This window comes from Scyliorhinus torazame, chromosome 8 (genome assembly GCF_047496885.1).
Source record: "Scyliorhinus torazame isolate Kashiwa2021f chromosome 8, sScyTor2.1, whole genome shotgun sequence".
NCBI lineage: Eukaryota > Metazoa > Chordata > Chondrichthyes > Carcharhiniformes > Scyliorhinidae > Scyliorhinus > Scyliorhinus torazame.
Window position 1 is genome coordinate 34,273,152 of NC_092714.1, and position 12,771 is coordinate 34,285,922.

The 12,771-nt window shown below is 48.6% G+C and overlaps 1 protein-coding gene across 1 annotated transcript in view; it reads left to right on the forward strand.

The window, feature by feature from the left end:
* setd4 (SET domain containing 4) overlaps window positions 1-12,771 on the forward strand; it is an 80,063-nt gene that overhangs the window by 776 nt on the left and 66,516 nt on the right. The window contains 6 exon segments of the mRNA XM_072513360.1: window positions 503-598; window positions 2,833-2,870; window positions 5,346-5,434; window positions 8,436-8,607; window positions 8,609-8,690; window positions 8,693-8,865. Coding sequence (XP_072369461.1) covers window positions 503-598; window positions 2,833-2,870; window positions 5,346-5,434; window positions 8,436-8,607; window positions 8,609-8,690; window positions 8,693-8,865 — 650 coding nt within the window.

Here is a 12,771-nt window from a genome sequence, read left to right on the forward strand (position 1 = left end):
GATTCCTGCAAATAGACACGAGAGATCCTCAGGCAGGTTTTAATTGCAGCACGGTTTGTCCTGCGCCTCCTTGCCCAAGGAGAGAATTTGAGGTTATTTTGATGTTGACATTCCCCTTTGACCTTAATGTTTCGATTGATATTAATTTCCAGTCTGTCCTAATTATGTGGTTAGTTGTATGATCTGAACCAGGGCTCCTGCTCCTGATTGCTACCTACTAACACCCTATAAATAAATGTCTTGTGTATTAAAACTTTGCCAGATTTTGGCCGCACGCCTGCATCCCTATTTTGATACCCACAATCCAGGTTGGTGAATGGACTGCCCTGTGTAATCATACCTCAGTGTGAATTACTGTCTTCAACGAAATATGCTTTGCCACTTGGGAGGGAATGAGCATTTGTGTTAAATATTAATTTAGCTTTGGCCAGATCAATAAACTTGATGTCGACTAAATGTAATAACCTGTAAGAATGTAATTAAGTCTGTCAATTTTGCACAGCCAACATCAGTCACCAGTTGGATTATGTGCAGCTGAGGAAATGGCTGAAAAAGAAGGGCTTTGATGACTTCTACTTGGTGCCAGCAAACTTTCCAGGTACATGAGTTCACTGTTTTTAAGCTTACACTTCTCCCTCCCCTTCCTGCTATATTTAAAGTAACGTATTAGTTGGTGGGGCACAAATGACAACACTTTATTTTGTGCTAGCATTACTTGGAGGCAGTACAGTATTTTACAGTATATGAGAATTTGCTACTTAGATGTGCAATGCTCCATTAAATATATGCACAATAAGAAATTAGACTTAAAATGAAAACAAAAAGTTATGGGAAAACTCAGCAGATCTGTATGCATCTGTGGAGAGACGAACAGAGTTAACCTTCGAGTCCGATGTAAGAAGAGTTATATTGGACTCGAACTCCGATTTTCTCTCCACAGATGCCGACAGATCCTCCTGCTGAGGGTTTCCAGTACTTACTGCTGTATATCAGACCTCCAGCCTCTGTAGGATTTGGCTTTTTGCTTTTTGGGCATATTAGGCTTATCCACCATTCGGATTGGGTTGATGTGTTTGGAATTGAGTATGATCCCATTCATCTGCAGTCTGGTTTTGCCGTAGAATAACAGCGAAGCGCAACTGAAGGGTGCCTGTGGTTCATGTTGCTAAGTTTGCAACTTGCTTCTTGATACTGCCGAAATCAACAGCAAAATTCAATCCTCATGCCTGTTTCAAAAGAGCCCATTGAATGTGCGGCACGTTCTATTGGTAACAGCTCTCCCCGTCCCACCAGTTGTGAGGCCACAACTGGAGTATTGTGTGCAGTTCTGGTCACCACATCACAGGAAAGACATTATTGCTCTGGAGAGAGTGCAGAGGAGGCTTACAAGAATGTTGCCAGGGCTGGAAAAGTGTAAACACGAGGAGAGGTTGGATAGGTTGGGGTTATTTTCCTTGGGACAAAGAAGGCTGAGGGGTGACTTAATTGAGGTTTACAAAATTATGAGGGGAAGAGATAGAGTGGAGGGAATAAAATTGTTTCTCTTATTGGATAATTCTAGAACCAGGGGACATAGATTCAAGATAAATGGCAGCAGGTGTTGAGGGGGCATGAGGAAGAACTTTTTTTACACAGAGGGCGGGGGGAGTCTGGAATCAGCTGCCCGAGTTGGTGGTGGAGGCAGAGACTCTAAACTCTTTGAAAAAGATCTGCACCGTAAGTGCTGTAAGCTACAGGGTTATGGCCTGGGTGCAGGAAGGTGGTGTTAGAAAGGGCACCTGGGTGTCCTCGGGCTGGCATGGACAAGATGGGCCGAGTGGCCTCCCTCGGTGCTGTAACTTTTCTGTGGTTCTCTGGACAGATACGTTTATATACTTTTTACAAAATGTGCACTTTACAGTCACTGATTGGCAGATACCCAGTGCTATCGAAAGTGTCAGTACAGGTATTGATGAATACCACATTTAAATGTCAGCACAGCTCAGTGTTATCACTCTCGTCTCTGAATAACGAGGTTGTGGGTTCAAGCCCCATGCCATTATACTGTGCAACTTGATTAATATTTCAGTGCTCTCTCTCAGCGGATATCTCCTCCACAAAGTCTGCAGGAGCTCTGTTCAAGCTTTTGTGTTTTTAAATATTGATACACTTCTGAGGACCCCCATAACTTCTGAAAGACACACTGAGTTATCCAAAGGAAAAATAGTGCCATTGTTGCTGGAAACATATGTACAGAAATCCAATTATTTTGCAGATCTTTATGACCTTATGTGACCTTATGACCCTAGGTTATTGCACACCCAATTACTTATATATTCATTATGCTGTTCTTTTGAGTTTTTAATGGTGCTATGTAAGTCATAGAATCATAGAATTTACAGTGCAGAAGGTGGCTATTCGGCCCATCGGGTTTGCACTGGCTCTTTGAAAGAGCACCCTGCATAAGCCCACGTCTCCACACTATCCTCGTAACCCAGTGACTCCACCTAACCTTTTGGACACTAAGGAGCAATTTAGCATGGCCAGTTCACCTAACCTGCACATCTTTGGACTGTGGGAGGAAACCGGAGCACCCGGAGGAAACCCACGCAGACATGGGGAGGATGTGCAGACTCCGCACAGACAGGGACCCGAGGCCGTAATTCAACCCAGGTCCCCGGAGCTGTGAAGCAGCAGTGCCTCCATACCGCCCAGAAAATGTAAAAATGTAGGATGTTGTTGGTAATCTATCTGTATATGAGGAAATTAAACAATAAGACATTTTTCTAGTAAACCAATCTGTAACCATTTCCGCTGATTAAAGGGTAATTGTGTCCATTCTTTCTTGTACAGATATTGGTAGAGGACTAATGACCACAAAAGCTCTCCAGGTCAGTCATTCAAATAGTTAATTCCATTTTTTTTTTAACAGGTTGCTGTTAGAATTATGAGGTTTATAATGTTTTGGGGCTGTGTCTTGAATTTGGGGTAAAAGAGGAAGGGGGTCCTGGCTGAAGTCTGCCTGACAACAGATTCAGGTAATGGGGCTGCTAAAGATGAAAGGAAGGCTTAGATTGTTTTCATGGGCAAAAAGTTATTCACGCTTGCAGACAATGACAAAGGCAGCTATGATGCCAGTGGTCAGACTGCGAGTCTCCCAAGTCCCAGAAACCTGTTGAGAATGTCTCTTGTAAACTATTGTGCTTTAAACTGTCATCTTACTTCCAAGTCGAGAGAGAGTTGGGCTGTCAAGGATAGCTAATCAGCATTTCCACTTGGATACAAGGCCCATGTGACTCACATTGCCATCGGTAAGGCTGCAAAGAAAGCCATTGCAAAGATCCGGCTCTCCTAAAGTTTAACTGGATATCTCAGTCAGGTGGTTTTGCCTGCCAGGGTCCGGCAGCGAGAGAGTAGCTAGAGGCTGCAGGCCTCTGCTATACTGTGGGCACAATGGGCAGGATCCAGATTTGCATATTCGAGAGTGCAGTCAGGCTCACTTGAATATGCTCTCGCAGGAGTAAGTCAAGGCATGGGATCTAATCCCACGCCCCTCAGAGACTCCAAGCGAGTGCCGTTTAGCAATGTGGATCAGATGTACCGGTACTTGGAGGGATTTTCCAGTCAGTTGGGGGACCCTGGGTGGTCGGGTTCTGGGCAGCGTGGCAACCTGCGTGCACAGGTGGCACTGCCAAGGTGCCAAGCTGGCAGTGCCAATGTGCCCAGGTGGCATCTTTCACATGCCGGGGATTGGGCCTATGGGAGCCCAACCCTTATGGGGTGAGGTGCGGGGGGTTTGCTGATCCCCTTATTGTTGGGTTGGGGCAGTGGGGGGGGGGGGGGGGGGAGGGGGAGGTCTGGAGGCCACGCTTGGGGGGGGGGGTGGGGGGGGGAGTTCAGAGATTGGGGTGCCAATTAAAAATGGCGCTGGGCTCTCTCCCTGCACTGGCGAGCGTGAGCTCGTTATTGCAGGAAATGGGACTGATGGCGGCCTTGGTGGGGCATTCCTCACCGAGACCCAGAAATGAAGCAGAGTCCCATTTAATAGAGGGATCGTTCTCTACGCTGCCAATGCCGGGAAACTCCCGGCTAAACGCGCCCCATGGGACTCTGTTTCATTTCCGTTAAATCACCCCCGTGTTTGGACAACAGTGCTTTTAGTCTTTTGCGACAATAAATGTCTTGAATTGTGAAGTCCTGTAATGTCATCCTTTCAGCTAATAACTGCAATCAACAAATTTATTTTTGAATGTTGTCAATCTCTGCAGAGATTGTAATATTACTTTCCGTCGCCCTCCTTACTTTTTAAAATAAGCGGCGGATATTTAGAGGGGATTTGAGGAAAAACCTTGACATCCAGAAGGTTGTGGGAATCTGGAACTCGCTGTCTGAAAGGGTGGTAGTGGTGAGCACCCTCACAAGATTTAAGAGGCAGTTAATGAGCACTTAAAACGCCACCGCATACAAGACCATGGACCAAGTGCTAGAAAATGGGATTAGAATAAATTGGTGCTTGACGGCCAGCACCGATCCGCTGGGCCGAAGGGTCTCCTCCTGTGCTGTAAAACTCTATGGGCTGGATTCTCTGATCCTGAGGCTATGTCCGCAGGACCAGAAAGTCGACCAGAAAGTCGGCGCCGCCCCCGCACCGATCCTCTGTCCGGTAGGGGGCTAGCAGCCGTGCAGCGTAAAGCCACCTGCGCATGCGGCCAGAGAATGGCCGGGTCCTTGGCCGTCACTGCACATGTGCACGGTGGCCGCCTGTGCCGGCCACGCCGTGCAACATGGCACCGGCCGCGCGCAGTCCCAGACTGCCAAAAACTGCCCCTCCCGTAACCAGCCTCGCCACCCTCGGACCACCGGCCCCCAGCCCCCGCCGAAGACCCCCTGCCTGCGGAACGGCTCCCCCCCCCCCCGGCTGTGGCGGCGCTGGACACAGTCCGCAGCCGCACGCAAGGTCCCTGAATGGTGTGAGCACACGCGACTAAAGCCATCGGGACACTCGGCCCAGCGGGAGCAGAGCATCGGGGACGGCCTCAGGTGACGTCCTGAGGCCGTCCATATGGCGTCCGGCGTACTCCCCGGTTTTTGAGGGGGCGGAGCATCGGAAAAATGGCGCCGCCCCGATTCCACCATAAACGGCGACTCTCCAGCGAATCGTCGAATGCAATTTTGGCGCCAGCAATCGGAGAATCCAGTCCTGTGGCTCTATTTGAGGAAAGAAGCTATGACAATTTTAGAGTTTTAAATTACATCCCAGAAGATCTTTGTTGTTTGGTTTTGTCCATACTTCATCCAACTTCTTGATGATGCAATGCGGTAAATATGAATAACTTAAACCTAATTTCTTCCTGTTTCTTATTTAGCCAGGAGATCTGGTTATTAAATTACCTGAGAAGTGTCTGCTCACCACTACTACTGTCCTGAACAGTTATTTGGGTGAATACATTGAGAGGTAAGTTGCGCCCCATGGTGCTAGATTCTGTTATAAAAATCCAGTGGGAGTCTTACTTTATAAAACAAATGACTTATCTCAATGGAAACTAAGCATAATCCACCAGATAACTATAGAGGGAGTGGAAATGTTCATGAATAGGTTCCTGAGCAAGACCAGTGGAGGGCAAGGGAAGGGTTCAAAGAGCATAGGTCACATCTCTTTTAATTCTTCTGCCGTGGGATTAGTGCCCCGGTCAAGTATGCAAATCAACTCCAATTTAAGGAAGTCATTTGAGAATCCCAACAAGTGTTAAAACTTAAAAGTGGGTTGGAAGTCTGAGAAAAAAGTGGGTTGGAAGACTGGAAGACTTTATGGCAGCACGGTAGCACAAGTGGCTAGTACTGTGGCTTCACAGCACCAGGCTCCCAGATTCGATTCCTTGCTGGGTCACTGTCCGTGAGGAGACTGCACGTTCTCCACGTGTCTGCGTGTGTTTCCTCCGGGTGCTCCGGTCTCCTCCCACAGAAATATTTGGATCCTCACTGTTTTCAGATGATGTCCCGGAGGACTGGAGAATAGCCAATGTTGTTCCTTTGTTTAAGAAGGGGAGCAAGCATAATCCAGGGAACTACAGCCGGTGAGCCTTACGTCCTTGGTAGGGAAATTCCTGGAGAGAATTCTTCGAGACAGGATCTACTCCCATTTGGAAGCAAGGGGTCGTATTAGCGAGAGGCAGCACGGTTTTGTGAAGGGGAGGTCGTGTCTCACTAACTTGATAGAGTTTTTCGAAGAGGTCACAAAGATGATTGATGCAGGTAGGGCAGTGGATGTTGTTTATATGGACTTCTGGAAGGCCTTTGACAAGGTCCCTCATGGCAGACTGGTACAAAAGATGAAGTCAGACGGGATCAGAGGTGAGCTGGCAAGATGGATACAGAACTGGCTAGGTCATAGAAGGCAGAGAGTAGCAATGGAAGGGTGCTTTTCTGATTGGAGGGCTGCGACTAGTGGTGTTCCGCAGGGATCAGTGCTGGGACCTTTGCTGTTCGTAGTATATAGAAATGATTTGGAGGTAAATGTAACTGGTCTGATTAGTAAGACCAAAGGTTGGTGGAATTGCGGATAGCAATGAGGACTGTCAGAGGATACAACTTACAGCAGGATTTAGATCGTTTGGAGAATTGGGCGGCGAGGTGGCAGATGGAGTTTAATCCGGACAAACGTGAGGTAATGCATTTGGAAGGTCTAATGCAGGTAGGGAATATACAGTGAATGGTAGAACCCTCAAGAGTAGTGAAAGTCAGCGAGATCTAGGTGTACAGGTCCACAGGTCACTGAAAGGGGCAACACAGGTGGAGAAGGTAGTCAAGAAGGCATACGGCATGCTTGCCTTCATTGGCCGGGGCATTGAGTATAAGAATTGGCAAGTCATGTTGCAGCTGTATAGAACCTTAGTTAGGCCACACTTCAATTCTGGCCACCACACTACCAGAAGGATGTGGAGGCTTTAGAGAGGGTGCAGAAGAGATTTACCAGGATGTTGCCTGGTATGGAGGGCATTAGCTATGAGGAGAGGTTGAATAAACTCGGTTTGTTCTCACTGGAACGACGGAGGTTGAGGGGCGACCTGATCGAGGTCTACAAAATTATGAGGGGCATAGACAGAGTGGATAGTCAGAAGTTTTTTCCCAGGGTAGAGGGGTCAATTACTAGGGGGCATAGGTTTAAGATGCGAGGGGCAAGGTTTAGAGGAGATGTACGAGGCAAGTTTTTTACGCAGAGGGTAGTGGGTGCCTGGAACTCGCTGCCGGAGGAGTTGGTGGAAGCAGGGACGATAGTGACATTTAAGGGGCATCTTGACAAATACATGACTAGGATGGGAATAGAGGGATACGGACCCCGGAAGTGTAGAAGATTGTAGTTTAGATGGGCAGCATGGTCGGCGCAGTATGGAGGGCCGAAGGGCCTGTTCCTGTGCTGAATTGCTTTGTTCTTTGTTCACAGTCCAAAGACGTGCAGGTTAGGTGGATTGGCCATGATAAATTGCCCTTAGTGACCAAAAAGGTGAGGAGGGGTTATTGGGTTACGGGGATAGGGTGGAAGTGAGGGTCTAAGTGGGTCGGTGTAGACTCTTTGGGCCGAATGGCCTCCTGCGCTGTATGTTCTACGTTCTAAAAGGGGAAGCTTAGAATTTGGGAAACTTGTCTTGAGCGCTAAGATGCTTTTATGGAATTTGCTCAATTAAATAAGATGACATTGCCCCTGTTTTCCTAAATGATAGGGGGAAATGGAAGAGAATCTCCTTTGCCGTGCTTTGGCACTGAGGGGTTACTCAGTGAGGGAAGCTGAACTATTTCAGACAAAATGGTTGTGCTGTTTGAATGAGTAACATAAGAGTTGAGTAAAATGCTCCACTGAAGGCTGATTAACTCTCGTGATGAATTCATTTAGTATGAGATAACAGCATATCTGAGCCAGAGAACCATGTGCGACCTAGAGGAGGCATTGTGTAAGTGAACACAACCCTTTAATATTCGCTGAAACCGATGGAATGTGATGCAACGTGATAGATGCCCTTGAATGTCCTTTGCCATTGCATACCTATGACAGGTATTTGATCTACTCGGGATGTAGTTCAATTTAATAATTTTTAAAAATCTTTAGTTGAAATGTGATAGGTTTACCTCTGTCCCGTGGCACTCAATCTACAGTTGTCCAGTGATGTTACCAAATCATTTTATTTTTTCCCAGAATGCATGGGCTTAAAGGGCTTCAAAAAATCCTTCACTTTCTATTGAAGTGTAGCGAAATGGGACCCAAGGGAAATCCACCAGTGAGCTAGCATGGATGCGATTAACCAAATGGCCACCTTCTGTTCTGTAAAATTAAATGATTGTGCAACTTACCTAATGGATAATAATTTGCTGAAGGAGTGAATCACAATTATGGATTTTAACGTTTTTTTTGTGTAGCAAATTACATTTCTGTATCATTCTAAAATGTAGCTTTTTGTTTCCAGGTGGAAGCCTCGTTTGTCTCCTCTCCAAGCCTTGTGTACTTTTCTCATTTCTGAGAGACATTCTGGGAGCCGGTCTTCATGGAAGCCCTATATTGATGTCTTACCCAAGACGTACACATGTCCAGTTTACTTGGCAGAGGAAGTAATCAATCTGTTTCCTTGCCCTCTGGTTTAAGAGGATTCAGCAGCAGAAGAGTGAGGTTCAGGAGCTGTACCGTACTTCCCAATACTTCTTCAGTTCATTGCAGCCCTTATTTTCCAGCCCACGGAGAGTGTTTTCACTTATAATGCTTTCCGCTGGGCTTGGTGCAGTATCAACACGAGGACCGTTTTTATGGAGCATGAGCAAAGTGAGTTCTTGTCGCGACAGCCTGATGTCTATGCCTTGGCACCATACTTAGACCTGTTGAACCACAGTCCTTCTGCTCAGGTAAGAAAACGGTTCGCATCAACAAAAAAGTAAGTTTGCTTAAATTAAAATACATTGTCAGGAATGTTTGTACATTCATGGTTGAAGCCAGCAGTGGTGGTTGCTTTCAACTTAAATTGACTTAAATGACCTTTGAAAGGGTCTTCCCTCTCTTTTTCCCAGACCGCCATCGCTATCCCATCTTGGAAAGGTGGTTCACGGTTTTGATATGACTGATTTATATTGGCCGACTCAATTCTTTGTCAAACCGCTCTGAGCTCCCACCCATTTGTGACCTTCTAATTTGCTCCACCTGCTTCACTCCCTCTCAAACAGAATAAAATCCCCCACATTTCTCTCTCTTCCCCCCCCCCCCCCCCCCCACCCACTTTAGATCTGAAGACTGGTCAGACTGGAAACTCGACACAGATGCTGCTGAGATGTTCCAGAATTATCTGTTTTAATTTCAGATTCCCAACATCTGCAGTGTTTTGCTTTTCCATAAAATCCTATAATGCTGCCCACCTCAACCAACATCGCAGCCAAAGCAACCGATAGATACCTCTCTCTTCTGTACATGTCCCTGCATTCATTTAAGATTCCGGTACATTTCCTGATGTTTTACTTTGTCATGTCCTCTTGTGTCCTTTGTTTTGACCCCCTCCTCTTGTCCCCCCCCCCCCCCCCCCCCCCCCCCCCCCCCCCCCACCCATTCCTCCAGTTGGGTTGGCAGCATTGCCAAATGCTTTGCAGTTTCTTCTACCAGGAACAAAATGTTAATATTATTCTCCACAGGGAGGAAATATCTGACTCTGAGCCAACCTGAGCTGTTGATCAATCTTCTCCTAGCAACCGTTTCAGAGCCAGGTTGGCAACTGCCTGGGAGCAGGTAGTGAGCTCTCTCGCTCTTTCTCTCTCTCTCTCTCTCTCTCAGCTTGCAGCTCCACTTTCTACCAGCAGATATCCATGTGGGTATTGAGGAAAAAGGAACGCACTGCCACACACTGTCAGCAGCAAAATTTAGAGGTTTAACACAACAACGTGCATTTTTATGACATCTTTTCTATTGACACAAATCGGCCCAGGTTGCTTCAAAAAAAAACAGAGCCAGACAGTGGATGCTGACCACGGAAATAGGTACGAACAGGAGATCCTGAAACCATGGTCAAAGCGAGAGGTTTTATCGAGGGTCTTAAAGGTGAAGAGGGGGTGGCCACACTGATGGGTTCAGGGGGCATTGCGGAGCATGGGGTGTAAAAGACTGATGGCATGGCCGCCATCATTGGGAAGACGGGAGCTGTGATAGTGGACACACGATGACGGAGTTACAAAGACGGAGAGTTCTTGTATGGGTTTTCAGGCTGAGAAAGTTTGCAGAGTTGGAGGGAGGGCTGAGGCCATGGAGGGAGTTTGTGATGAACGGTTATTGCATTACTGTACCCTTATCATCATGTAAGGTGATGTCCCCTTTAAGACCGGGCTTGAAACCCTGGGGGACTCCGCCTCCGGCTCCGCCCACCTGGGAGTCGCATATAAGTAAGCACCCGACTCGGCACCAGGCTAGTTCTTCGCTGATTAAAGTCTTCTTTACCGTTTTACTCTCTAGCGTCATTATTGACGGTATAACAATTTAATAAGCTAAACTACATCAGGATGGATGCAGGCCTAAAACCAGAGAAGCTCAATCTGGAAGCACGGACACCGGAGGCAAAGGAAATTCTTAAATACTGGCTCCGATGCTTTGAGGCCTACCTGGACTCCTCCAAGACTCCCATCCTGGGGCCACGCAAGCTGCGCCTACTCCACTCCCGGGTGAGTCACAGAATCTCCGCCACGCTCGAAAAGGCGACTACCTACGAAGAGGCGGTCGAGATACTACGCAAGCGGTTTGTCAAACCCATCAACGAGGTACATGCCCGGCATCTGCTCTCTACCTGCCGGCAGCGCTCGGGGGAAACGCTAGTCGAATTCGTAGAAAAACTCACTGCGCTCGCCAGGGATTGTGACCATCAGGATGTGACGGGGGAAAGCCATATGTACCTGCACATCAGAGACGCTTTCGTGTCCGGCATCCGCTCGACCTACATCTGGCAGCGGCTACTCAAAAACGGGGCAAAAGACCTCCAGGACACGCTAACGCTCGCCTCCTCGCTGGAAGTGGCCCGACAGAATTTAGGCACATACCCCGCGAGCGCTGCGAGCCCCCCTCCAGACTTCCCAGAGTGGTCCACTTTACGGGCCTGCGCCGCGCGGTGAACCGCCCAGACCAGGGGCACACCATGCTACCTCTGTGGGCAGGGCCAGAACCCACGCCCACGCTGCCCAGCCTGCTCTGCCATCTGCAGTGACAGTGGGAAGAAGGGGCATTTTGTGAGGGTCTGCCTGGCCAGGCCCAAGGGCCAGAAACACAAAGAACAGCAGGCCTGAAAATCAGGCTCACAGGCCCGCAGGCCTCGCGGCTGCGCATCGACCCGACATGCCCCCTCTGACGCATCATCTGCCTCGTGCGAATCATGGGGCCGGCCATCTCGGCAGCGGCCATCTTCTTGACCCGACACGTGCGACCGCCGGCGGCGGCCATTTTACGAATCCGACTCGGCTGAGGACTCGGACTACCCACAACTGGGAGCGATCACCCTTGACCAAACGCGGCCAAAACACCTGCAGAACTCCATGATGCAGGTCCAGGTCAACGGCGCGACACTCCATGCCTTTTCGACTCCGGGAGCACGGAGAGCTTTATTCATCCAGAAACGGTAAGGCGCTTCTCCTTGCGCACCCATCCCATGTCCCAAACTATAGCCGTCGCATCCGGGTCCCACCCAGTCCAAATCAAGAGGTATTGTATTGTGGATCTCTCGATCCAGGGCGCCGAATACACCCGTTTCAAACTGTATATCCTCCCTCACCTCTGCGCCCCCTGCTGCCCGGACTGGATTCCCAGTGCAGCCACCGAAGCCTGACACTGAAGTTCGGCGGACCCTTGCCCCCCCTCACGGTATGCAGCCTTGCGACACTGAAAGTCGCACACCCCTCTCTATTCGCGAACCTCACTCCCGACTGTACGCCTGTCGCCACCAGGAGCCGGCGCTACAGTGCCCAAGACATGACTTTTATCAAGTCAGAGGTCCAGCGTTTACTGGGAGAGGGGGTCATCGAGGCTAGCAACAGCCACTGGAGAGCACAAGTGGTGGTAGTCCGGTACGGGGAAAAGAAACGGATGGTCGTGGATTATAGCCAGACCATAAACCGCTTCACGCAGCTCGATGCGTGCCCCCTTCCTCGCATAGCAGAAATGGTAAATCGGATTGCCCAATACCGGGTATTTTCCACGGTCGATCTCAAATGCCCCTACACCAGCTCCCTATCCGACCAAAAGACTGCCCCTATACTGCCTTCGAAGCAGCCGGCCGGCTCTTCCACTTCCTCAGGGTCCCTTTCGGCGTCACAAATGGTCTTCCAGAGGGCGATGGACCAAATGGTGGACCAGTACGGCTTGCGGGCTACATATCCGTACTTGGACTACGTCACCATCTGCAGCCATGATCAGCAGGACTATGACGCGAACCTCGAAAAGTTAGAAACTGGAAAGGAGAGGTCACCCTGTTGTTGTGATATGGTACGAATTAAGTAATGGCATGATGGGAAAACTGGTCAAAAGGTTTGATACATATAAGAAAGACTGAAACTACTCATTCCAGCTCCCCAGGCCCAGGTAAAGAATGCTGCCCTAACCATTTTCAGAGCTGTATGGCCATAGGCCAACTCTGCATAACTTGAAGTCTGAAAAGATCAGCGAAGGTCGAGCCATTCCAAAACACCGGACCTCGGCAGCTCCTAATAAAACTAACTCGTCATAACCCAGGGCCGTAGGAATTTAAAACAAAGATAGGTTCAGGAAGAAACAAATCTATTCTGACCTTTCAA